General features: G+C 42.2%; 1 protein-coding gene across 1 annotated transcript in view; it reads left to right on the forward strand.

Moving 5' to 3' along the window:
* Positions 1-26,425, forward strand: part of LOXHD1 (lipoxygenase homology domains 1) — a 126,332-nt gene that overhangs the window by 45,176 nt on the left and 54,731 nt on the right. Inside the window, exons 14-26 of the mRNA XM_026086443.1 lie at positions 5,174-5,250; positions 6,113-6,309; positions 6,645-6,837; positions 7,592-7,752; positions 10,479-10,773; positions 11,493-11,647; positions 12,938-13,071; positions 13,993-14,141; positions 15,404-15,508; positions 16,248-16,376; positions 17,125-17,289; positions 21,426-21,607; positions 24,478-24,594. Coding sequence (XP_025942228.1) covers positions 5,174-5,250; positions 6,113-6,309; positions 6,645-6,837; positions 7,592-7,752; positions 10,479-10,773; positions 11,493-11,647; positions 12,938-13,071; positions 13,993-14,141; positions 15,404-15,508; positions 16,248-16,376; positions 17,125-17,289; positions 21,426-21,607; positions 24,478-24,594 — 2,059 coding nt within the window. The remainder of the gene's footprint in view (positions 1-5,173; positions 5,251-6,112; positions 6,310-6,644; positions 6,838-7,591; positions 7,753-10,478; positions 10,774-11,492; positions 11,648-12,937; positions 13,072-13,992; positions 14,142-15,403; positions 15,509-16,247; positions 16,377-17,124; positions 17,290-21,425; positions 21,608-24,477; positions 24,595-26,425) is intronic.

A 26,425-nucleotide genomic window follows, 5' to 3' on the forward strand; every position in this document is an offset into this window, starting at 1 on the left:
AAGGACAGCTTTTAATCCTTGCTGCATTGGCAAGTGCTCAGAGGGGCTTGCTTTGCCTGCTTCTTCAGAAGCGAGACATTGATAAAGACTTGGCCAAGAAGAGCAGCCCTCTCTTAGTGAGCCGGTGCAAGCAAGGTTAGTTAGAGACTCCATCCTGGGGACACCGGGGAAGCTTCCATTTCTGCTCGGTCAGTCTGTGACCAGCCAGTGGATATGCTGATGTTCTCATTGCCTTCATCTCCGAGACCTGATCAACTTCTACTCTTCTACGCAGCACAGTCACATGGTCTGGAGAAAATAACTTCTGCTGCCGTGTCCTTATTGAAAACTACTTCATTGATTTGCTGTCACTTAGCCACTGCTGTGAATGAGCTGGAGGACAAAATGCCTTCCAACAGCAACACATCTAACCTGTGCAGAAACCTCCAGAGGGTCCTTACCTCTGTAAGAACTAGGCTGTACTGGGCTGTGGAGAGTGAATACTACAGTGGAGAGCTGGCTAAACAGCTCCCCTAGCATCAAACTTCCCAAGGATACCAGTATAGGTCTCCACTGCATATAACTCTTTGAAGTCTCTGTTATTATTTATGTACTCATAAACATGGCTCTGTTTTTTCTTTTAATTTAAAGGCTTTTCTATGACTCTATAAGGGCATCTTTTACCTAATAGTCACAACAGTGCTCTGAGACAAACTATCTTTGTTTTACAAGGGAGCCAGCAGAGATAAAGAGAAACTAAGTGGATTAATTGTGATTTGGTGTCAGATTCAGGAAGAGAAGCCAGGAGCAATGATTCCCAGGCCTGTGCTTGCAACTCCTAAAGTAGCTGGCTGTAAAGAGAATGGCTTGTAACTCTTCTTGGAGTAAGTGATTTTTAAAGCGGTCATCTGAACTGTGCTTCCAAAAGAAATGTAAGTAACCTCCCCATGTGTTCTTGGCAGAATTAGGAGTTCATCACACGGGTGCATTGCAGTATTATTCCTGCCTGATGACCACATGACATTATAATCGTCAGGCTTTTTTCAGACTGAACACTGAATCACTCAGTGATACAGCTGAACCATTTATACCTTATAATGCCTGAGGTGGTTTAAGTATTGTATTTATGAACACCACTGTAAAGTTCAAAATGAGGAAGTTCACCTTTCACCCCAGAATTGGAGCCAAACCTTTCTGAAACTTAGAACTGAGTTCCTCAGTTTTCATTTTCTCCTCAAGGCTCTGTGGAAGTCTGGGAATGGACGAGCTGACATTCTCTAAAATAGCCTATTTTTCATAACATTTATATCCCAGACAGAAAAGAATTTTCAATCAGGCAAAGTCGTGAGTTCATGATAGGATAGAATTTTATATGCTATAAATCATTACAGCTCTGCTGAAATCTTCAATGATGCTTTGTTACATATTTCTAAGCATATGGACTGCAACATCCTAATTTTTCTCCAGCACAAGCATATGGGAACGTCGTTAATTCTCTAAAGAACAACAGACAAGCCGTGAATGGAATGATGCACTACGAATTCCTCAGGCCCCTGTGGAAGAACATTTATTCAGTCAAATGCCAAAAGTGCTCCTCATACAAAGGATCCAGAGAAACCTTCTTCTGTTTTATAGAATCCCCTCTAATGTCTAGACATTTTGTATATACTTATATATATGCTATACATACAGGCACACATACATAAATACAAATGGATGTCTGAGTCTGTCTAGATGTGCTATTCATTCTAGTTGCACACAGACTATCATCTACTAAATAAAAAAATATTATATGTGGTCATATAACCACATACCAGATCCATACCAGACCATAACCAAATCATACTAGATTTTTTGCAGTGTTTCCTTGACTCTTTGAACCCCTGTTTAGACATTCTCTCTGAAATAACTTTCATGTGGTCATTGCATCAGCTGGGGGTTATTGGGTGTGCAGCATCTTTCTAGAACCAAGTGGGTGATACAGGACGCACGAACACCTTGTAAAAGGTATAGTGACATGTGTTACACGCATCAAAATTGTATGGAAGCTAATCAAAGATAACTAAGGATCTGGTAAAATGAAAGAAGATTTCTATGGGTCTTTTGTACTAGGAATATGATGGCTCTACTGAAAAATTCTATTTGCTGTCGAGTGATGTGTTCATAATATGTCAATCCATTTGTGTTCAGCATAAGACTGCAAACCCTTGGTTGCAATCTGCTGCTCAATGATATGCTATTGGAATTACATTTGAGCAAAATTAGGACGTTGCAGCATATGTGCTGGAGAAAAGGAACACAATTGCATTGCTCATCCAAATGCTTCCTTTGTCACTGAAGCCATCTTCTTGAGAGAATAATGCTCCTGCCACATCTGGCTATTCTTTTGGCTCAAATGAAGGAAGCAGCCTTTTCAAGAGCAGCTGCCTTAAGTCACTTCTGTTGATGATCCCCTATCTTCCTCTTCCAGTCCAAGAAAAACTCCTTCCCTTGCCATCAGCAGCTGCCAACACTGGTAGAGGGAAGTTATTTATCTAGGGATGCGATCTCCTTTTTGGATTCATTTTTCTCATCCATCTTCAGAGATGAAGCAGGTAGAAATTGCCCTCCTGCACACAGAGATCTGTTTCTGGTGGAATGTATTTTGATCCTGCCACCTTCACATGTGAATATCCCACATTTCCCTAAGGCATCAGCAATGGTGAAGGTGACAGAAACAACAAAATGTGCACCGGGAGCAGAATCAGCAGCTTGCAGGACACAAAAACCAGCAGCAGGAGAGCAGAAGTAGCACCTTGTGGACTTCTGCCTTCCTGAAGGTCATGCTGAATTTGGTGTGTCCTGGGGTGGTGGAGTTTAGCCTCTGATTTTGTGGGTCCTCCCAGTTAACTTCCATGTATGCAGAAGCACCTTGACTTTTGTAATGACTTAAYCCCTGGTCATCGGATACCTGTCCAAGGATGTGAACCCTGAGCCAGCATCAAGAACCACATGATACAAAGGTATTAAGGACCAGTTCTAACAGGTAAACAGTCCCCCCCCCAACCCCAAAACATCAGTTCTTATAAAGCCTTCCTTTCCTAAGACGACATGACATCTTGGCATGCTCCTCTTCTGCCCTTACGCTCCACCCTTGCTCAATTCCTGACATCAGTTTCACAGGCTTCCCCACTGATTTTTCTGCTCCTCTGTCCCTGCTACATCCCTCAGCCTCTGCTGAGGCACAGCATCGCATCTGATGACTTCATGTGGTGTTAAACCTCATGCTGATCCCCTTAGCTTTTAACCCTTTCCAAGCAGCCTGCTTTAGAGAGTGAAAGGGAAGAATACGGGGTAGACTGCGTACCCGACAACCAGCAAAAGCCTATAGGGGAAATGGGAACCATGTGTGTGTCTGTGTCTGTGTGATGGGTGGTTTATGCACCTCTCTTTTGCATGGTGACTTTGTTGCTGGAGTTTTGGGGATCGGCCTGCTCTAGCTCATGTTTGGCATCCTTTCCCAGTGCTATTTTTTTCTGCATGGTTTCTTTGYGCATACTGTTTTCCTGTGTGTGGGAAGGAAGAGGAGGAATCTGAAAAGATGGCATTTCTTCAGATGGAGGAAATGGAGATGTGTCATCCTCTGTCTTCCAATATATCGGGCTACCTCTTGGTCACCATTGCCAAGTCCAAGTGATCATGACTACAAGCTGTGGTGGCTCATTGCCAGTGAGATACCAAAGAGGGGTTAGATGCAGCTGTTAGCAGGCATTTGTTTCCATCCCCAAAACATTGTTGTGAGGGTTGTTCGCCGGTGTCCTTGTGCAGTGGCTCATCAGCAAAATCAAAGGTGAAAAATTAACAGGGAATCCCCGCTTTTTTGGTGTGAGGGTCTATCAAGGAGAAAGTGCGTGGCAAGGCAACATTGCAGGTGGCTGGCAGTGCGTGTKTTGCTTGTGTTTGTGCAGGAGCAGATCTTCAGCCTGCTGTTGTTCACATAGCTGTGTGGCCTTTTTTAAAAAGAAACATCTTCTGGGGCTTTGTTTTTCCCTTTCTAGTTGTGGGAATTATTACAGCAATTTAAATACTCTGCAGGACCTGCCAGAGCCTGATCCCTTGTCCTTTTTTCACCCTGCACTGATGCTAAGCAGTATTTTTAATGGCAAAAGACGGTGCTGCAGATAGCTGTATACCTGAGAACAACAGGCTTTCCGCGAACTGCCTCTGCCCTGATGATGTGCCGCTCAAACACTGAAATAGTCCCCCTGCACTGCTGCGGGAAACCTCACCTTAAATGCATACTTGCAGGAATATCTTGCGTGCTGCTGCAGTAAGCTGGGAAAAAGGGTTGGAAGTAAATAGTGAGAAACTTGTACCAGGGCCTTTGCTGTATGCCKTACGCCAATTGCTGTGTGCCACACGATGTGTTCTGGGCTGTTCTTCCCTCCCCAAGGCTCAAGGAGTAGCTCTGATGGTTACCAGAGCAGCAATTGGTTCCTCTCCATTTTCCTTTCAAATTCCTTCATTTGAGATTATGACCACACTCAGCTTTGTGCCGGAGCTCTTCTCATTAATTAATCTAGTTGGATCATTACATTAATGCCGAGAAACAAAGGAAATTCTTCCTTCCACTAGCGTCAGCTATCTCCACATGTCCAGCCCTGCAGCTGGGAACAATATTATTCAGYTCCTCCCTGGTGGAGGAGAAAGGGTTATCTGGTTATCCGTAGGGGAGAGAAGAGAGATYGGGAGCTAGAGAAAACAAATATTAAATAAAAAAAGAGAGATTTCAGTAAGTTTGCTGCCATAAAGATTGTAATCAAGGCAGTAAGTAATAAAGTCAGTAATTATAAAGGCAGTAAGTATTTAGGTCAAGAAAGGTCAGTAGTTTCAAGAGATTCAGAGTTTACAGGAGTAACTCACACCTATTGAGATTGCATTTGCAGTTTCCAGACAAATGGAAATCACCGGAGACGCTTATCTACGGAGCTGCAAGCAGGGCTTTGGTAATCTTTATTCTAGGAAAACTGCAGGTTTAAAGTGCGCCTGCTGTAGGGCCGGGTCACATTCCCGCAACCTTAATAGAGATAGAGGCACCTAAAAATATCATTCTGACTATGGTGTGGATTTTTATTAGGTCCAGACCAGCCTAGACTTTAAGAGGCCTAATAGGTCCTAATTATTCAAAGATAACTTGCTTCTGTTTGTAAACCAGATGGCTTGACAAAAATGAGGATGATGGTCAGATTGTCCGAGAATTAGTGCCTGCTGGGGAGTCACCGATGCTAAAAAGTGAGTTTATCTTGGGAAGAAGAAGGTCTGGGTTTGAACTTTGTATGCATGTATTTACTTGTTTTGTTCTACTTATTAATTCCTGTCAGTTCACAGTAAATATACTTTTTTTTTACATGCTTATCTAGGAAAACGCAGGGGGTCATTTGGGGGGAAATGCCTCTGACCCTTAAATCCTAGTTTATGAGCAGGATTAATCTGCATAGAAGAGAATATTTGCAAAATTGTATATGTAAAAAGAAACTTTGCTTTATAATGCTGTGATTTGTTTAAAAATTGCTTTTTTTATAGCTGTCTCTGAAGGATCTTGAATTGCCACTGCCTCGATAGAGTAAAGTCTATCGAATAATATTGTTTTCCTGGAAAAGAATTGCTAAAAGGATTAGACCCTCCTTTTCTGGAGAACTGGGGCTCCAATACTACAATTTTCCTTAGAAAACGGTGCTTACTGAACTCAGGTTGAGATACTTTTTTGTYGATTTTCTTGTTACAGATAAAAAGGTCAAATTATTTAATTAAATTGCAAGTATAAAAATAGGTGAAATCACCTCAGTTGCCTAAGCTCATTTGTATGGCTTGGTACACATCTAATGGCGAGGGGGAGGAACATAAGATATCTTCTGTTAAATTAGTGCATCTGTTGCATCTCTCATATTTTGGTGAATAACTCCAAGGAATGGCAGCTTCTTCAGCGTGGCACAGAGATGCTGGATGCATGAATGGAGGACCAAAGCCATAGCTGTGGCTATAGCTAGTGTCCCCCTCCCCTCTCTCTATATATATATGTTTGAAGCTGGTTACCTTGCTGAGTATTTGAAATACCAGTCACGTGTGTGAATTTTGTACGTTGATCTCACTTCAGATGTCAGTTATCACATCAGTGTGAAGACGGGAGATATTCCAGGTGCCAGCTCAGACTCCAAAGTTTTCATCAAACTCTATGGGGAAAAAGCCGACACCAGCAAACAGCCTCTGTTAGTCTCCGATAATGATCTAGGCAACTATTTTGAACGTGGGCGAGTGGATGAATTTACCCTAGATATGATGGATATTGGAAAGGTAAGAATTAGTTGCAGGTGGCTCTGTGCTTCATGCCAGTGGTTGCATCAGAATCAATATATTGCTAAGGAACGTATGTGATGTACAAGACTGACCTTTGCGTAGGAGATTAAGAAACACATTTTGTACAGGCTATTACATTCGCAATCTATAGTATCTGCTGGCATGTGAAGTGCCTGCTTTAAGTTTATTGTCAAATTTATAGAAATTACTTATGTGTACACAGTGGAAGAACAGACTGCCAGGGGAAGTAGATTTTAATGTATTGAGTAAATGTCTTTGTTTTGTTTGTTTTTTCTGCCCTCCTGGTTTTGTTTGTGGTGTTTTTTTTAAAGATCAACCGAATACTGATTGGGCATGACAACGTGGGTCTCCGATCCGGGTGGTTCCTGGCCAGTGTCCAGATCACGGTTCCAGTCCAGGGAAAGCAGTACATGTTCCCCTGCAACCGGTGGCTGGACAAAGATGAGGCTGACGGCAGGGTAGAGGTGGAGGTCTACCCAAGTGAGATTGTTCCCATTGAGAAATGTGAGGAAAGACACATTGAGAAACGTGTGGTTTTTATATATATGACTATGTTTGTATTATTGGCTCTCTTAAGGACCAGCCCACCACAGTAAACAAAAAGTGCCTGTCCCAACCCGCTTACATTGATGAAGAAAGGAAATTATTCTGCTGTTTTGGTTTTAGGAAAACAGCACTTGGAGAAACATTACTGAGTTCTCCATCTCCGGTTTCTATGCCTGGAGGAGGAATTTGCATTCTGGCAGTCTAACCCAGTGTGAGGCACTGCACTTCTTCATTACTATATCAGTGGGTTTGGCCTTTTCACCTTCATGTGCCCGTCCATTTGACTTATGTCGGTGGATTCACGTTCTTTAAGTTTATGGTTAAAACTTGCCTTGGGGTCCTGAGGAAGAAAGATGTTCTTTTGTTCCCTTTGCTCTGCTTAACTCCCTCCCTAGATCATCCCTAAATGATCTCCAATATTATGGAGATCATTTAACCACTCTATAGCTAATAGTGAACTGAAAGTCCCTTTTAAGGCTCTATTTTGCTCCTCTCTGATACTGCTTTAATTCTTGTAGAAGGGAAAACTATCAGGTTAGTCCTCAATGAATAGTCATGTTATCTCACACACCRTTTGGATAAGAGCAAACACACAGTCTCCTCAGCTACACAGTCATTTGTTAAGACAGGGTAATTTCATTTTGAGTCTGAGCCCTCAGGAATGTTGTATCTGAACTTCTCTGCTGATTTAATTGATTTATTTTTGGAATAGTGATAAACTACGAGGTGTCTGTAGTTACCGGAGACGTGCGGGCCGCAGGCACCAATGCCAAAGTCTTCATGCAGATTTATGGTGAGACTGGCAAAACTGAATTGCTCACGCTGGAAAACAGATCGAACAACTTTGAACGGGGAGCAACGGATACCTTCAAGGTATGATGAAGGCAGCCTTTGATGCTTCTATGAGAGGAAAAAAATGACCAGCCAAAATTTAGACATCAACAAAATAACTGGGCCGGTTATCAAAATAATTGACTTCAACAAAATTGCCAAGTCTATTTTGTATCCTCTGTCCTTTATCCAGCTTTTTTTGCTTTTTGCACTTCATGGAGCGATTTTCATAATCACAGCAACTCATAGCAAAGGTGTCATACAAGAGGATAGTCCAGCAACTGCTTTCATTCACCTTTCCTTTCTAAAGGAGATACTCATTCTAGGTTTCAAAAGACTTTAAGCTTATATTTTGCGCCTGACCATATGATATTGTCCTTTTTCTTAATCTAGTTGGGCAAAAAGGAACCCCATACAGAATATAAGGAACTGCTCACTTCTGACTTTGCCTCTAGTCACACATGCCATTGCCAGAGGTACTTGTCATCAGCCCAATCCTGCAAACATTTGCTGTTTTGATTTTTGCAAAGGTGCGACTTCCCTATGGAGGATACTACCTTTATACCGTAGAGGTCACACTTCTTTCTAAGCAACCCCACAATGAGCAGGGCTGAAAAGCTTTGAGTCTAACATGAGCATGTGAGCCTGGACCTGGCTATCCAGCAAGAGCTCCTGGGCTCACAAGGCTGAGTAGTGGGTGGGCACCACAGCGGGGTCTAACATCGTCTCCTGCGTGGGGCTTGGCTACTCTGTGCTGTGGTCCACTTCTGCCCTGCTTGCTTGGGTTTCTCTCCAGAGAAACCAAGAACTGGAAGGCAGGAGTGTATTTGGTTATTGCCCTGATGTGGGGTCAGAACGGGGAGAGGACATGCTGTCAGGACGTGTCACAGCCACATCCTTTTGTATGGAAGAAAACTCAGCAGATGCCAACGTCTGGACAGTAAAGTGCAGAATCCAGATGGAAGCAGGATTTAAGACACATCTGTCATATGTGCTAACAGCACAAGGCTCAGCACTGAAGTGCCTTGAGCTCTCTTCGTGGATTTGTAGTCCCACAGAAGTGAAATCTGTCTCATCTCACAGTCAAGCATCTACTTGGAGCTAGTCTTGTACGCTTCCCCCCACCATCAAGACTGGGAGATCTTTTCCATTGCCACTTGTCAAATGGAGGTGTCTTCTACCAGAGCTTTGCCACAGTTTTGAACTATATATTTTTTAGATCAATTCATCTCCTCCTGCCTTAGTTTCTTGCTTTATAAAGTGGTGTTAGTGAAGTTTATCCATTTTTATTGAGTTCTTTGTGATTTAAGATTGCTAGCGCTTTATAAATGCTTACTTTTTAAAGACTATTTATAATTTTAAGATTAGATTTCTCTCATTTTAAAGGAAATAAGCTTTCCAAAATTTATAAGCAAAAGCTATTAACCAATATCAGATTTATAATAAAGCCATATGTACAATGTTCTGTTTACATAGCCATGTTTATGTCCTCTCCTGGATGTTTATTGCTGGACTTTAAAGTTCTGCTCATTTTCTGTGATTTTTTTCTGAGAGTACAAGGCAGAAGCTGTAAAGCATTTATAGACAGATCCTCTGTCTCTCTCATGATATGAATATTTACAGGAAGATATGGGCAGGAATAAGATTGTGTGAGCTACATGTTAATAGGAAATACCATCAGTTATAGACAGAGCATGCTAGATGATTATAGCAAGTTTAAGGGTGAAGCAGTATAGAGGAAGACACATTCTTTAGGCCTGGACAGCTGGATCAATTTTAGTTTTCTGATAAGCATCCTGTGTGCAATTGATTTTGTTTTAATCTACTCAGAAAAAAAAACGCTTCTAGACTGAAACCTTCCATGCCAAGTTGTCAAATCTCAGCCTGAAGCAAATGTTTCCAAGTTTTATAACATAAACACTGCCTATCGGCATAGGCAATCATCAGAAACAAGTCATTGGTTGTTGAGCGGCTGCGTGCAGTAAAACCTTCTATTCAACTTCATTAGTAGTAATCTGGACAAATAATCTAAAACAACAATCTGGACGAATAATCTAAAACAATCTATCTCCTGTATTTACTAGAGAGATGGAAATCTTCCTACTTATATAGCCTTCTGCCACTGATGCATCATAGTGACTAATGGATTTTATCCTCTCTACACCCTAGTGAAGTGAGAAGATACTCTTCTCATTTTCTAGATGACAAGTAAGGAGAAGGGCAGACCAAGCCCAAGGTCACACAGGAAATCTGTGTCAGAGATTAGGTTTTCTGAGTCCTAGTCTAGTGCCTTATCCCTATACAGTTATTGCTTTTTGCCTGGTTTGTGTCTCATACTATATATTGAACATATTTTATTATTCATTCAGAAAAGAATTAATGCACTGAAAATCTCATAAGCTAGTTCAATATTTGGTATTCACTCTTAATGCCAACATGGAGACAATAATACTGGTGACGAGAGCGACAGAGAAGTGGGGAGCCCAGTAAATATGAATTCAACTCCTATCTCTGCCATAGTTGTTCTGTATGTCTTCAGTTCAGTCTGTTCAGATGAGATTTGGTGATGGGAAGTACGAAAGAGTAAAATAGGAAGGAAAAAGTAAAGGTAAACTTGTTTAAAAAATGACCTTATCCTTGCTTCTCCAGTCAGATGTTTTGGGTGATAGAGGCGATGCTCCTCATTTTTAAGACAGCACTGGTGACAGTTCTTTCTGAAGTGAAGATGTCTTATATTCTGTTGGGTGTTGACTTTCTCTTGGTGGCAGATAGAGGCTGCAGATGTTGGCAAGATCTATAAGATTCGGATAGGCCATGATGGGAAAGGCATCGGGGATGGCTGGTTTCTGGAAAGCGTCACACTGAAGCGGCTCTCCATGAAGGTGAAGGAGCCTGAGAAGAAGAAGAAAAAGAAAAAGTCTGATGAGGAGGAAGAGGAGGAGGCCAAGGCAGAAGAAGTAACAGATGTCTATACGTTTGTGGCACACCGCTGGTTGGCTAGAGATGAAGGGGACAAGGAGCTTGTGGTGGAGCTGGTACCTGATGGAGAATCTGCCCTAGAGGGTAAACATCAGAGTGAATGTGCATGTGTGTGTGGATATAATGGTCGCATGAAGGATGATAACCACCTCATGTGCTTCGTGTGAGTGTGTGTGGCCCCTCAGCCATCCCACTGCCCCAGGCCTGCAGTGTAGCTTAAACTATGGATTGGTCTGTCAGCTCTGCTGAGGAAGAGGACGGTGGTTAACCTCAGGCAGAGGATGGAAGAAACAGCCTGAAATGGGAATATCCTAGAACACTGCTGTATCTTTCGCCAGGACTGGTCTGGGGAAGACCAGAAAGTACACAGTAAGCTCTCAGAAGCTGAAATGTTCAAAATTTACCTCTGCCCTTTTCCTGCACTTGTGATATTAAAGGCTATAGCTGTGACTGCCTTCTTCACTGTTTCCCTGCCCCTTGCCTGCAGGACCATTGGCCCCCAACACCCTTCCCTGCAAAACAAGAGGAATGGATGTTTCACAAAAGATCTTGTGCCATGTGTAATGAACTTGGGTAATGAGTTCCCCAAGTTACCACTGTGGCTGAGTTTAGTAGGCTTTAGCTATTTATATGGCTAATGAGAAGGCTGAAAGAAGATACAGATTTTTTTTAACAAACTCCAAACAAAACCTTGGAGAACCACAGATCTAGTGCAATATGGCTGTTTCTTATCATCTCCATGTTTCTCCATATACATCTTCACATTTCTTATTATCTTATTATCTTTGCACTTTCACTTGCAGAGAACACGTACGAAGTCCATGTTCTTACTGGGAGTGTGTGGGGGGCTGGGACTGACGCTAATGTCTTCTTGAACATCTATGGTGTAGGAAGAGGAGACACGGGTGAACGCCAGCTAAAAAGGTCCAGTTGCCTCGACAAGTTTGAAAAGGGCCAGGTAATGCATGAGCTCACCTCACTCAAGCAAAGAGAAAGCTGGCAGAGCTCTCTCTCAGTTATCAAGCTGGTCATTCATTACAGCTTCTTCTCAGTAAGGCTTGGCTTCTTCTTCTGAGTTTGAAGCTCAAATGTGTTTTATTTCTTAAATATATTATCTAAAGCAAAATGCCTCAAAACATTTTCCAGAGGAAATTCATTTGAATAATAAGCTCAACACTCTTCTGCACTGGAGCCACCTTTTGCGCCTGCTTCCTGTAAGCATTCTGGTAATAACATTTCCTGCCAGGAATACTTGAAAACCACAAACTTTAAATTAATATTGGAGAGCGTTTGTTAGGCAGTTCAAGTACGTCAGTATTTAGATTGCAAATATGGTTCTAAATGTTCTACTCAACCAGTCAGGGAAAAAAAGCAATATCACATGGTGTGCTATAATTACATTATAATCCAATCCAATTAAACAACATCTCTTGTAGATTTAATATTTGCCATAAAAATGCTTATGAACAATTAACAAGCAACTATTACTGGCAGAAATTATTCAAGGAATAATTTTGAGTAACGAAAAATTACAGAAACAATAAGCAGCTGTGGAAAACTTGCAATCAGTAGAAAGACCCTAAGGCTGTTAACTAAGCTATTAGTTGTGATTTATGAGTTTGGCACTGAAGAAACTGCAACCTGCACATGGTTCTTCATTCAGTGGGAAGAATTCCAAGCTGCAAAGATAACGCCCTCTGCTCTTGGGAGTAGAAACCCAAAGTCTACCAACAAGTTAATCACATTAAGGTGTTTAGGGTATTATGATAACAAGGCCCATCCTGTCATGTTAATACTGCTAATGAATGAACCTCATGGTTGTGGTAAATGACAAAAGGAAAAATTTCTGTGATTTGAAATAAAGCACATGGAGGCACACAGGAGAGTTTCTATAGAGTTAGTACATTTGTAGTCAGTCCCAGATTCAAACTAGGAGGGAGAATGCTAACCCTGGAAGGACGAAGATTTAGGAGAGGTGAGTTAAACCTAGAGGAAGCTGATGTGTGGATGAGGTAAAGAAAGAAGAGAAGGGCTGTGTGGCTGTTACTGCCTTGCAGGAGCGAAGCGCAAGTGCTAATGGGAGAGCTCACAGCTCTGTAACTCTATTAGTACATCCAGCCTTAGGAAAACAAGAGACACTTACAGATACCCTTTGTTTTAATGGGAAATAAATTACCGTGGCCCAGCTACTGCCTTTTTTCCCCCCTTTCTGGGAAACACAGTCATTTGCCTCTTGTCTCCTGTGCAGGAGGACGTGTTCACCATCAAGGCCATTGACCTGGGTGAGCTGAAGAAGCTGCGGATCCGCCACGATAACTCTGGTGGTAGCCCAAGCTGGTTCCTGGAGAGAGTAGAGATTGTTGATCTCAAGGAGAGCACCACGTGAGCAGCCTGTCGCACCCCTTTCATGTGGTCAGAAACGGGGGTTCGTTCTCCTAAGGAGCCTGCAGAACCACAGGAAGGCAGAGGAGATGCAGAAGGGCATAGTTGTACCTCCTCACTAACTCAAAGGGAGTGTGCATCCTTTGGGAGTCTTGTGATACTTGGGCTGTTAGGTTGAGTGTAGGATCACTCCTGGGCACCTCTATGTGGGGTTTTGCTGTTCCAGCTTCCCTGAAGTTTAGGAACCAGCAGTGTTTGGAAGGAAAACTCAGCTTTTCCTCTGTTTTTCCTGGGAGGGACTCTCCATCCTGGAGAGCTCCCCTTGCAGAATCTGCACCCACAAGCCTCCTTCGAGGCTCCCCTCTGGAGGCACCCGACCTCCCACCTTGTGTTTTATCTCTATACAAAGAGCTGCACCAAAGCCAAGTCCTGATCCAAGCAAACTCCCATGAACTTCACAGGCAGCCAGGGGAGCAAGCCTGGGCTGTTACAAACCTTAAATACAAGCTTGCCTTTGAGCTGCAACATGCTTGAAGTCACATGCTTAAAGTTGCACAATGCTTTGGTGGGTGGGACTGTTGGTAAGGTTCTCAAGAGGGGTCGGCTGTTCGTAAACATACACTGCCTGGGAGACTGGAGTTTCCTTTGAATTATTTAACTTCTCCCGGGACCGAAAACTAAAGGGAGTTGGGTATATGGGGCTCGCAGGTCACTAGGAGCATTTGTCAGTAAGTGCTCGCTAAAGTATTTCAGGGTAAAGTTCACACAAACAATACCAAAACTCAAGGAGGAGAGCAAATGTATTGTTCAGCTTTGAGTAATTTTGTTGTTTTTTTTAAGTATCCTCTGGTTTGTGCTTATTTATGTCATTAAAGCTGTGAAGTCCTGTGTAAGTGCTGGGTGCTGCTGTCATTCTTGTAGGTATTATTTTCCATGCCAACGGTGGTTAGCAGTTGAGGAAGATGACGGTCAGATTGTCAGGGAGCTGGTCCCAGTGGATGAAGCATTTGTAAAGAAAGATACGGAAAATGATGGCCAGTCTCTTGCAACGCTGGGCCTGGAACAGAAAGGTTTATGTTAGCCTTGTATTTCTTCCAGTATGGGGTTGAAGAGAAACCAAGTTATTAGTAGTGCTAAGGGCATTAGCTGTTAGTTTTCACTGGGCTATAATTCTGCCCCAGATCACAAAGATCTCAGCTGTGAATGAAATGTGAAGTGCGGTGTCAGCCAGCGAGGAGTGGACACTCCTCATTTTTAGGTGATTTAATCATCTTGCAAGATTGGACCCAAAGTGCAAAAGCTAAGAAGATGACTAATACATTTGGTCATCATCTTTTGCAAAGCAGCTCATGGAATAAACCTCAAATGAAATGCATATTTGTCATTAAAGTCCAAGCCATAAATCCCAGCCATTTCATGTCGTTAAACATTTGGACATGAAACTGAGCAGAGAGCAAACATTATCAGAGAAAGGGAAGGAACCTAAATCCGTCTTGCTTTCCATCTTGCTGCTTATGTCTGTCATTCTCTGAAACAACTTTGTGCCTCTTGCTCCTGGGTCTGATGCTGCAAGGTGCCGAGTGCCCAGCACTTCCACTGGCTTCAGTGGCAGTGAAAGGTCTTAAACTCTCCCTTAACACCTCCCACCATGGGCTTTTGAATACATGAATAACTTCCATAAATGCTGGATAGTCAGCAGTTCATTTCAGGAGGACCTGCTGGATGAACAGTGTCTTCGAAAGCCATGCATGTGCCTAAATATGGCAGCAGGATACTATTCTGGAAATCTTGAGCAGGCTTTTGTTGTGCAGTAAAGACTATACTTGAATTTTCCATAATTTTTATGTGTGCTGCACTTCCTAGATGATGGAGTGACAGGAACCTCCCTAATGATGCTATTGTGAAGGGTGTGTTTGTGAACATGAGCTATGTATGTCAAAGTGCACATGCTTTCTGATATGTGGTATATGCACTTGTATTATTTGGTGCTACTAGAATAAAGAGTTTTCTTTTTTAAGTTAAATAGTATTGAAGGCAGAGGCAGCTTTGAGGAGTCTTCAAGATTCCCAGGAAGCAAATGGGAAGTCTGAGCACATTTCTTATCTGTAGAGATGCAGACTATGTACTGCATGACAGGAGCAGGAGAGGACTGTGCAACCAGATAGCCCAGCTCACCCCAGTAACCATCACAGCATGTGACAAGAATCAGAGATTACAATATGGCTGTTTTATCTGTCAAAATAAAACCCGAACGGAACACACATATGCAAAGAAAAGTAGAATTAATTCCTGCTCAGACTTCACATTCTTAAACTGATATTTTATTTGACAGCTAAATCAACAACGTACACTGTGAAAGTGAAAACTGGGGACAAGAAGCACGGTGGGACAGATGCCAATGTCTTCATCATTCTCTATGGAAGTAAAGATGATACAGGTATGACTACTATGTGATGGAAAGGGATGGGACCTCACTGCCAGATATAACTGCCTGAAAAGGCTGGGCAGTTTTCTTCTGTTCCCTCAATACCTGCTCCTCCTTCCTTTTTAGGACAACCACATGTTCTTGCTGTCTCCACATACATTATGATAGCTGGGAACATACCATCAGCTGCTGTAAATTGCTGTCAAACTTTGAGATGCTGATTTGCACCAGCTGGTGATCTAAAGGCTTTAATTTCAATTACAGAAACAGCGCAGTTGACTGGGACTGCATCCCTGAGTGGTGAATGTGGTGAATGATTTGCTTTCCTCAGCAGTGAATCAGCGTGCTCCTGCAATCCAGCCCTCCTCTGCCTCTCTGAGTGGCCCAGAAGTATTTAATCAGCTGAAGAGCAAATCCTCTTGGAAGCAGCCAAGCTGTGTGTGCAGTGACTGTGGTGACTGTGAGAGTGGCAGTGAATTAATGGGTTTTCCTTACCTGTAACAGCAACCGCAACAGTGCTGGCTCTGTGGCCCTGCCAGTGCATCACTCAAGAAAGGGATGTGCGTATTTTGGGCCAGGGATGCTGCTACAGCTATAGATCTAGGGTTCAGAGTGAGGGAGGAACAAAGCTAAGATCTTGTGGTGAAAAGCCATTTCTTTACATTTTAGCCGCTTCCCTCATTCCACTGGTGACATTCCCAAAGGATTTGTTTCATACACTAAACAATGTCTGTTTGCATCTCTACAACAGGGACCATCAGCCTAAAGGCCTCAAAGATTAACAAGAACAAATTTGAGCGTGGGAAGGTAGATGAGTTTACAGTAGAGTCTGTGGACATTGGAGACCTGAAAAAAATCAAGATAGGCCATGACAACAAAGGTAAGATGACCTGCTTTGTTATGTGGTTTTCCTAGTGCGTTAGGCACATGGCTGTATAAGATAGTGTTCCTCCAAAACCCTAAAGGTAACTTAACCTTTTGGTGACAGATCCTTGCTGTCCCCTCAGCTGTTGCAGTCACTATCACTGCCATTAATGCCATTGCCATGACTGTGGCAGTAAGAGCACAGTGGTGGCAGCTGCAGGTAGCTTTATCTCTCTACAAGAGACTCTTTAATTTTGCAAGCGCTTTTCTGGAGAGAATTCTCATATGTATCAAACCTGGTGGCTTTTTGTGTTCCATGTAGGATCTGTAGACTTGAAATTACTGTCTCATTTGTTTGTTAACAGTTTTGTTGTTTCCATCGTCAAGCATTAGCTGCTTTTTAGACATAGGTACAGCTCTTCTACAGACAAGGGAAGCAGTGATAGGACATATGGATTCCTTCCCTATGGGGCATGAAGGGACATCTTTGTTGGTAACTTCTCTGTCTTATTACAAGGGCAAATTAATCCAAGTGATGGAGTAATTATCCCTTCCACATACACATCTTTAGCCTGTTGCAAATACAAATGTAAAGCACATTAGTTCAGACTTGGAGAGTCACTATCATCTTTATGATTTCTATTCTATTCTTCCATTGGCAAAAGAGAGTAAGATTTATTTCTCAGCGGCCTGGAGTGCAAAGATTCATTTGCTGTTGTCTGTAAAGGCCTTGTGAGTTAATCCCTGTATCCCTCCTGCCACAGGTAGTTCAACCGGCTGGTTCCTGGAGTGGGTGGAAATCGATGCCCCATCCCTGGGACTGTGCCTCAAGTTCCCTTGTGGCCGTTGGCTGGATAAATCAGAGGATGATGGAGCCATTGAGAGAGTTATCTTCCCTGCAGAACTGCAGACAACGGAATATGTCCCATGTGAGCAGAATGCCATTTTCCCAGGGTACACCCGTCACTACAGAAGATAAAACTCCATGAGCTAGTGAGGTTTTATAGACTTGGCCTCTCCCTGGAATTTGCTCTGAGAAATTTATAAATACATCACATGCCAATTACTCCTGTTACTACAAGAAAGTTCCTCTGGGTGCTCTAGACTAACATTTCCTGCCTCCATGTGTTGTATTTGCCAAATCAGAGAGGAGTTAGAAGCCATGTGGCTATCTATGATTGTCCTTTTGCTCCCTTTTGCACTATCTTCTCCAAGTCCTTAGTCCGTTCCCGAGCTGGCTTCCTTGTCTCCAGTTTTCCCTTTGATCCTGCTCCATTCTAATATTTATGTTTCTGTTGTTAAAGCAGACACTTGTGGTCTCTCTTCCAAGCTAATTCTCCTTGGTTGCCCAGTGCTGTTGGCACTGTGCATCCCTCTCTTGCTGAAAGATCCTCTTGCAGAATTTCTTCAATGTTGTGCTTTTCTGATAGAGTGTTGCACTAGTCTCTCTGTTTTGGCATTCTCCGATTTTTCCTTTATCTTCACTTCACTTCCTTCTAAATTAATATTTGGTGTAAACCCAGTGTCTTTTGATGGCTCTTTGTGAGTGCTAAGCTGATAATTTTCAAGTATACCACAACACCCCAAACTTCTCTGTTCAGGCAAATTCTTGTGCTGTCTCCAGGACATCAAGAATCAGATAAAACAGCTTTCTTTAAATAAATTACTTGAAACACTGGTTTTCTTATTCTTAAGCCCTCCCTTTCCCTTGTTTATGTGTGCATCCATGAATGTGTGTAGGGAACTCACAGCTCTGGGACTATATTTGGCTCCTGCCTCCCTGACCTGCCCTATTTCAAGTTGTTGGCAAATTCTTCCTAGCCCACCTTCAGGCGACTATCAAAGTTGGCTCTTCCCTTCATTAAGTAAGACATCATGATGGCGAGGGCCCAGGCCAAGGACTCAGGAGTTGATTTCCACCTCAAGCCCTGCCAGATGCTTCCTGGCTCGCTGTAGGCAAGTGATAAGTCATTTGCACCATCATACTTAAGGGCCTAGAGCCTGAAATCCCCAAATAGTTGCTAGGAAAAGTCTCCTATTTTCATCATATTCCTCAGAGTATGTATGGACTCTATCAAGAGTCTTACCCCCCATCCCCTGTTTAGATATCAAAAGTTAGAGCATATGCCTCCCTCTGCTGCCCAATCTCTCTTCTTCTGCCTCTGTTTCCTGCTTTATAAGTAATTGCAAAAATAACTGTGTAGAAGACTGTCAGCTGCTTTGGATCCTTCTTCTTCTTCTTCTTCTTTTTTTTTTTTTTTTAACTGCAAACACCCTGGTTAATGCTGAAGGTTCTCTTACACACTGGATGGCCTACCCTCCAGTCTCCAGATCCTCACACCCAGCAGTCTAAACTAAAATCATCTCTCTTTTCTGACGATCTGCCGTTGATCTCTCTTTGTGCCTCCCCTATGCTTTGACCAAGGGATTATTTATTTCTCAGTAGGTCTTGATTTCTTTCCCTAAAATCTCTGGAGCAGAAGAATGGGTGCTCTTTGCTGCCTTCTGCACTTTCGTCAGTCTGCTGGAAGACACAACAGTCTTTATGGTTGAAAGAAGAAAYTGCTATGAAGTGAATATATTCACAGGAGTCAATGTTACTCACAGAACTTGCATGTACTTCTCACTAGGCTTTTCCCTATGTGTCATCCCAGTCAATATATATTTTGATGCATATGTTGGCTATATCATTTATTAATGCCTCAGTATATCACAGGACGTAAGAGTTTCTGGAATGCCATGCCTTTGAGTACACAGTGTGTGGAAACCTGTTTTTTTCCAGCAGAAAATAGTCAGGCCTCTCTGGCAAACAGGTTGCCCCAGCCTCTGTGTCAGCCTAGGTTGTTTCTCCAATTAAACTGTTCCCATCATGCTATTTACTATACTCTAGTTTCCTAATTATTGGCCTGATGGTTTCAGTTTGCCAGAGGTAACTAAGATGGTCTGACTTTTTTTATGATGACTTGCACCAGAATTGTTTTGCTAGGAACAGATGATGAAAACATGTCATCGGCATCCCAATTAAAATCATGCCTGTGGAGATACAATCTTAAAAGTGCCATGTAAATGAAATGGGAGTCTGACAGCTGAAAGTTGTGCTGCTAGAGACCTTGTTATGGTGCTGCTTTGCTGATTCAGTTCTAAGCTGATGTTAAAATTCAAGCAACAAGAGCAAGCACCACAGACTTCAGTGGAGGAGATCATTTTTAATTCAAAGTGCATAGCATGTGATTTTGGTCTCCAGGATTTTTTTTTCCTTGCATACTGGAGAAACTATTCCAGTTTACCTGCAGCACAGCAGAGTGGATTACATTGGGGCTGGGCAGAAAGAATATTGAATACCTTCAGGCTTACTCTCTGTAGAAGAAAATTTCTTCATCACTCTTTTCCTGAGAGCTGTGTCTAAAGAGTCTGGATTTTAATGAATGATTAGCCTCTGATATGCATAATCGGAGTTACTCCAGCAGCAACAGATATGGTGCCAGAAACAGTCCCTCCACCCTAACGGAGATGCTGAATCTGAAATAAAGCTCAAAGTACTGTAGTGTAAAGAATAGCAAAGATGACTAAAGCGACTGCAGCGTAGGAGGGTGCAGGATGACAAGCAGCTGAAAAGGATTGGATCGAGGGACAGGAAACGGTGGAAACTGGGTAGGCGGTGTATGGGAGAGGGGTGGCAGGGGATGGATCCTGATGGTGGTGCTGGGTGTCAAATGCTGTGCTCATGGGTAGCCATGTGGAGCACAGAGATTTTTGTCCGGATGAGKTAAAGAGAAGTCCCTGCCATAAATGAGTGGTGCCCAAGTCTCACCTAGCATTTTTCTTCTATGGATTTCAGACAGGAATTAGGAGAGATAGGGGTAAGATTCAGTTTACCGACCGACACACCTGAATTTATGYGTCTTCATGTCAGCAAAGTGTTTAATCTCCCACTATTATCAATTGATATTTGGTCATTCACAGAACGTTCCAGAATCTGGAGAATGTTTCAGCTAACCCTGAGGAAGATACCCCCATTTGCTCATCTGACTCATTCTCCAAACTACATTGACTTTAGTGGTTAGATCTCATTTGAGTATAATGGAGCTTTATATACTTATCAGATGTGCAGGCATTTGAACATAGGTTTCCTGCTCTGTGAGCTGAATGCTGTCTCACTTTGGAGACTGAGGTGGGAAATGACTTGACTAAGGATACTCTGCAAATTGGTAGCAGAGCCCAGAGCAGAGCCTTGATCTAATTCCTGGGTGAGGCTTGTTATTCCTCAGTCATGCTCCAATGGGACACTGGATTGAGAAGCTATGAAAATAGAAAAAGACAAGAGGAGGCATCAGATTTTTGGGCAGTGGGACATTCTGGAGGAACCAAATGAACCGAGTAAGGAAGTACGTAAGGGCTTGATCCTTATTGTCCTGCATTCAGAGCTGATCTGGCAGTATTTTACCTAGTACACCTTGGTCTTAAGGACTATATGCTGTCAGAGCAGAATGTGCTACTGTGAGAACACTAGATCAAAGAGTGGCCAGCAGAGGCTTTTATTTCTTTTCCTTGGATTGATTTTTGTCACTTGTTCAGTGATGAAAGTAATAGTGGAATTTTTACCAACAAGGCTATCTTGAATATTTATATACTGCCTCCAGTTGGCTTAGCTTCATCTGTCAGCCTTGTTGCTCAAAAACTTGTGAATTCATGATTTGCTCTAAGACTTGAGCTGTTGAAATAAATCATGTTTCAATAACTTTAGATGACAGGTATAAATATACTGAGCATTTTCTGATCCAGTGATTGAACCCAAAATCTCAGTAAATGAACATGGATGTAGGTCAGTTGGCTATATAGGGTTAAATGAAATTTCTCTGAAATTTTATAGGAGTGACCAAAGTCAGAATCTGACTTGCAGCATGATAACCCTTATAACCACAGGTGTGATTCCTACCCCATCCTCTTTAACTGTTGAGTTTTCTAACCCAGATTTTGTTTCATTAAAATGTTCTTAGGAGCGTTGGTCTGCTGCTTACAGACTTTTGTTGGTTTTGTTTTTATTTTCTGGCACTTCCTGAATCAGTTGTCCCTTACGAGATCACGGTGTACACCAGCGATATCTTTGGAGCTGGCACAGATGCAGATGTCTTCATCGTTCTCTATGGAAGTGATGGGATCTGCACTCAACAGAAATCCCTGTGCCTCAACAAGAGAGAGCAAAGGATGTATTTTGAAAGGAACTCGGTGAATCAGTTCATTGTGGAGGTAAAATCAAAGTTGCYTCCTTGCACTTATCTTAGAGCAGAGGTTTCCCTAAGGGGTTTAGGAAGACAAAATGGAGTGAAGTGGAAAATTTCCCTCTTTTAGGGAAAGCAAAAGGGAACTGGAAGGGGTTGTCTGCTTGTGGAACTTGGGTTCAATTCTCTGCTCTTAGTGGCTTCTGGAGCAAATCTTTTCTCACTGGGCTCCAGTTAGCAGCAACTCCAAATTATCGTCATACAGTGTCCCTGTGGCCTAACATTGTGCTAAGCATTGCAAGGACTGGTGCAATCTTATCATGGAACTGAGATGTCCTAATACATGGATATGGAGACTTGCCYTTCCATACAGAGCTGAGAGGCACTTTGGAAGGTCCACACGTAGGAGAGTTTACCTCTTCCATTTCCTAGACCATACATGATCTTTAGATAAAGAGAAGGTCTTAGTCTCTGTGGCTACTGGATGTAATATGTCTCTCTGTCCTTCACACCCTTAGGTGCTTGCACATTTGCTTCCTTCACAGTTCACAATATTTTTAAAGGAGGCATGAACCAAATGTTTGTGATATTGCTGAAACTACATGCCTTCATTTAAGGTCTCCAAGTGTCATTTCATGTTATAGTTTCAGAAGATCTTGTTGAAGGGCCTGGTTCGTAGTGCTTTCTACTTATGGAGTACTTCATCTGAGGTGGATGGTTTGTTCATTTGTTCCAACTCTGTGGCAACCTCAGTCTTCTTGGACAGAGACTGTTACTGTGCTGTAGACACCATGATTTTTGGCTACCTGGGGTTAAATTTTTGAAAGACCCTATCAAGTGTTTCCTGAAGCATTTGCACATGCATATGCAGGTAGTGAACCTGTGCATATAGGTCAGGGTGCTCATCTACACCTACGATACTCAACAATTCCTTTTCATAATAAGTTTCTATTGTTGAGAATTTGTGAGAAGTGAAAATACAGCAGTCCTGCTCTGGCCTACTCTTTTGGCACTGCTTAATGTCCTCCCCTTCCCTCCCTGGGTGCAACACTGACACTGACTTCACCGAGCACCTTAGAGCCTGCCTATGTTTTAAGTTTGGTTTGTTTTTGTAAAATAATTGAAGGGAAATATTAAAACAAACTTTTTAACAAATTAAAATACTTCCAGCCCACAAGGGCATGAATCATAAAATGAAGCCCCAGCGTGATTCCATAAAAACAGAGAATAAGACTTAATTTGGTGGGGTTTCCACAGAGACTTTCATGACAGAAGTTGCAGTTATCCGTAGGTATAAATCTTAAACTGTTATTGTTATTTCTTTATTTCATAAGATTTATTTTGGTTTTGATAGATTCTGAAACATCAGTACTTTTCTTAGATGTAGCAAGTGGAAATGCAGTTTGCTCTCTAGATTTATAACATCATATTAACCTGTCCCCAAACTTCATTTTTTCTTCACCAATTCCTCTTGCTGCAGGAGGGGGGATAAAGCAAAATATATTCTTCTCTCACCTAAATGTGTAGAGCCATAATTTGGAGCTCAGTAGACCTTGAAAACAATTTAGRGATCTCAGGAAATCCAGGCTGAGAATTGCCTGTTTGTCTTAGTGCTTTTATTACCCTGCATTTTGTATTTGCAAAAGAGGCACAAAAAGTCAGAGATGGGTCTCAGCTATGCTCCCAAGTGATGATTTGCAGAAGATGCCTATAGCAGAGTGAAAAACACTCATTTTTTAACAAGAATATTATTGCTATGTGTTGATTGAAAGCCTCATTGAAAGATGAATATTTGGACAGGACAGAGGAGGAATAACATCATTTCCCCAAGTGTATACGTGTGTACATGCATGAATTTTAGAAATGAATTTGGAACATTTAATTATTTTGCAGTTGGTGTTGATGCTGTCTAAAGCCAGGGCAAGATCTGTGAAACCAAATCAGATCTGTTGGAGTGGGAACTCCTTGAGTACTACGGTCAGCCCTAATGAGTCCAGGAGTCTCCTAAAATCACTGATGTCTTTGCTTCAGGATGTGGCAATTTTGTCAGCTGGGAAGTGAAGCAGGGAGTGGTGTCCAGTGGTATAAATTGAGAAGTTCATTTTTTTAAAAGTTTGCAAGAACAAAAGATTTCAAGCCCTTACGGACAGAAAGACAGCTGAGCATGCTTCTCCTACGTGCAAAGGAGTTTTGCAGCCAGCTTTGGATTTTTAAAGCCCAAGTGTACAAAAGCTTGCACAAAAATAATCAAAAGATGCTGCATAGGAGCAAATGCTATTTTTCCTATTGAAGCCTTTGGAAGGGAGGTGGCTTAAAAGTAATGAAATAGTGACAAGTTACTTAAGTAATAAGGTGAGGCATAAAAAATAATAGCCACTTCCTAAGATACTGATCTTATTGGCTTGCTCAGAACGGCACTTGGATTCTGTGGCAGAACAAGAGCAAGACTATAAAATGCCAGGCTGTGAATACTGTGCTTTGGTCTCAAAGCTATTCTTCCAGTGTTATAACTGTGCACAACCGTCTAATCATATAATTGTTTAAAAAGGAGGGATATATAAAAAGAAAATTCAAGATGCAATAACATTGCAGTTTCTAAAAATTACCTCCTCTCCCACTGCTACAAAGGAGCTTGAGATGCAGGATTGCTGCCATGCAACCGAATCCATCTCCTACAGTGGGTAAGCTGTGTAGTGCAACACAAAACTTTGTTTTTCAGATAAACGTTCAGGAGGACCCATTAGCTAAATGCAAGTTAGGGCATAAGTAGTGCTGTTTTTAATGTTTACTCCTTCTGGGACTTCATATAGACTGGAAATAGGAAATAAGCTAAAAAAATAATGTCTTGAAAGTCACCTATTGTTCATGCCGTAGTTTTTCCTTTTTTTTTTTCTGTAGCTGGAGGATGTTGGTGACATTATTGAAAAGATTCGCATAGGACACAATGGTGGAGGGCTGAATTCCGGATGGCATTTGGATCGTGTGACGATTCGGAGACTGTTACCAAACGGAAAGGTAGGCTGTGATTCATGGCACTCTGCAATATATTTCCATTGGCAGCTGCTTCCATTTCCCAAAGTAGATCTTCAGTATACAAAACTTGATTAACAGTGAAAAATGAATCCCTAAAGAACAATGCACACTAATGAACTTGCTAGAGCTTAGAGATCTGGGGACAAGCATTTATTATCGTGTTTTATTCTTCAAATGTTCATTATAARACTATGCAATTGTTATTTCTAAAAAGTGCTTTTCTCATTGTACCTGTTGACTAGAATAAATGTATTTCCTCCTGGCAGTGGATGGTGGCAAGGCACTGATGCTATTACTCAGCCTTTTTGGTGTCTTTGCTGCTGTTCATCTTTGGTGGGGAGCAGTGATCTGCATGCTGGATTTGAGGGCAGTGTTGTCACAGCTGGCTTGGTGGACTGGGAGTCCAGAAATCAGTCCCTTAGTTCTGGAAGGATAAATACAGGCAGTCAGTACAATTAGGGCAAGCAAAATGCCCATCAGTGCAAGTCCCTGAATTGGTCATAGAAAACCCATCAAGTCAGGTCCTAGGACTTTTGGTTGCACATGTCAACAGGATTAAGGCAAAGTAGCCAAACTGGTTATCTTTATCCTACCCACATAAAAAGCTCTTCCTTGGCCCTGCTTTAGGGTGTTGGCTGTAGTGATAGGAATGAGTCTGGCTGCAGGTGAGTGAAAGCTGAGAAGAAAATCACCTCTTCAGAATCAGTTTAGGATTGGAGGAGTAGCTGTATTTGGGAACAGCTGGGCTCTCTCCTCTGATTTGTCTTTTCTCCTCTTTTTCTGAGATGATTTCATCTTTCACCCATGCTGACAGGAGACAACTTCTCCACCCTCATTGCTCAGATCTACTGCTTCCTCAAGTGGCTTCTGATATCTAATGTTGGTGAACCCACAGCTTGCTCAGGTGTGGTGAACCTATTTCTCATCTTGCTTCTTCCCTCAAAATTTCAGGGATATGCTTTACTCTCTTTGCCTCACTGAATGACTTAAAGGTCTGCTTTGGACCTTCCTCATCACATTCAAGGCTGTATCCTCCTGTACAAGTTTCTACACTAGTAAATATCTTTTGCTTGCTTCTGATGATCACATTTTTGCCAGTCCACTATTGTCAGACCTGTTATCTGCCTATTGGTGCACCCTTATCTTGTACGGCTTGATTAGGTTAAGGAACAAGATGATACTGTTATTGGTGATATTGCTATTGGTCATGGGCTAGGAAGGATGAAGAGGAGGATCTGCAAAGGCATGGAAACCAAGGGAAAAGAGATTCCTGGGCTGCCTGGCCTCTTTTCTACAGCCACATTTGACTGAGCACTTTGAGCAGCTCCCAGAGTTCAGTGTTGGGTCCTCTGCAATCAGCCCAGAAATGGGCTTGGGGCTGCGTGGCTGCACAGTCATTACAGCAATTTTTGAAAGACAGATAGTGAGAAATCTGGGAGGCTAGAGGAAGGGAGGAAAACGATGAACACCTTGAAATGGAAAGATTTACAATTCTGCTGATCTTTTGATTATGGCATGGGAAAAAAAGAAGAAAGCAGAGCACTGCATGATGCTGCTGATCAGCCGCAGGATATTATGACCTGCTACAGGACAGCAATATGCTGCCAACGCTTCTAAAAGCTGTGCTACCTGATTAGACTGTTAAGATGTGTCTAGGTGTATCTGTAATGCTGCAAAAGAAAAATGAGGTCAGTAACTTTTCAGATTAAATTGAAAGCACTTGGATAGCAAACTTGAATTGTTGCATGCCAATAAAGCTCTGTCTAGGCATGCCAATTATATCTGATAATTGTATTTCATTTGTCACAACTTG

This window comes from Apteryx rowi, unplaced genomic scaffold (assembly GCF_003343035.1).
Source record: "Apteryx rowi isolate R43461 unplaced genomic scaffold, aptRow1 scaffold_694, whole genome shotgun sequence".
NCBI classification, from domain to species: Eukaryota; Metazoa; Chordata; class Aves; order Apterygiformes; family Apterygidae; genus Apteryx; species Apteryx rowi.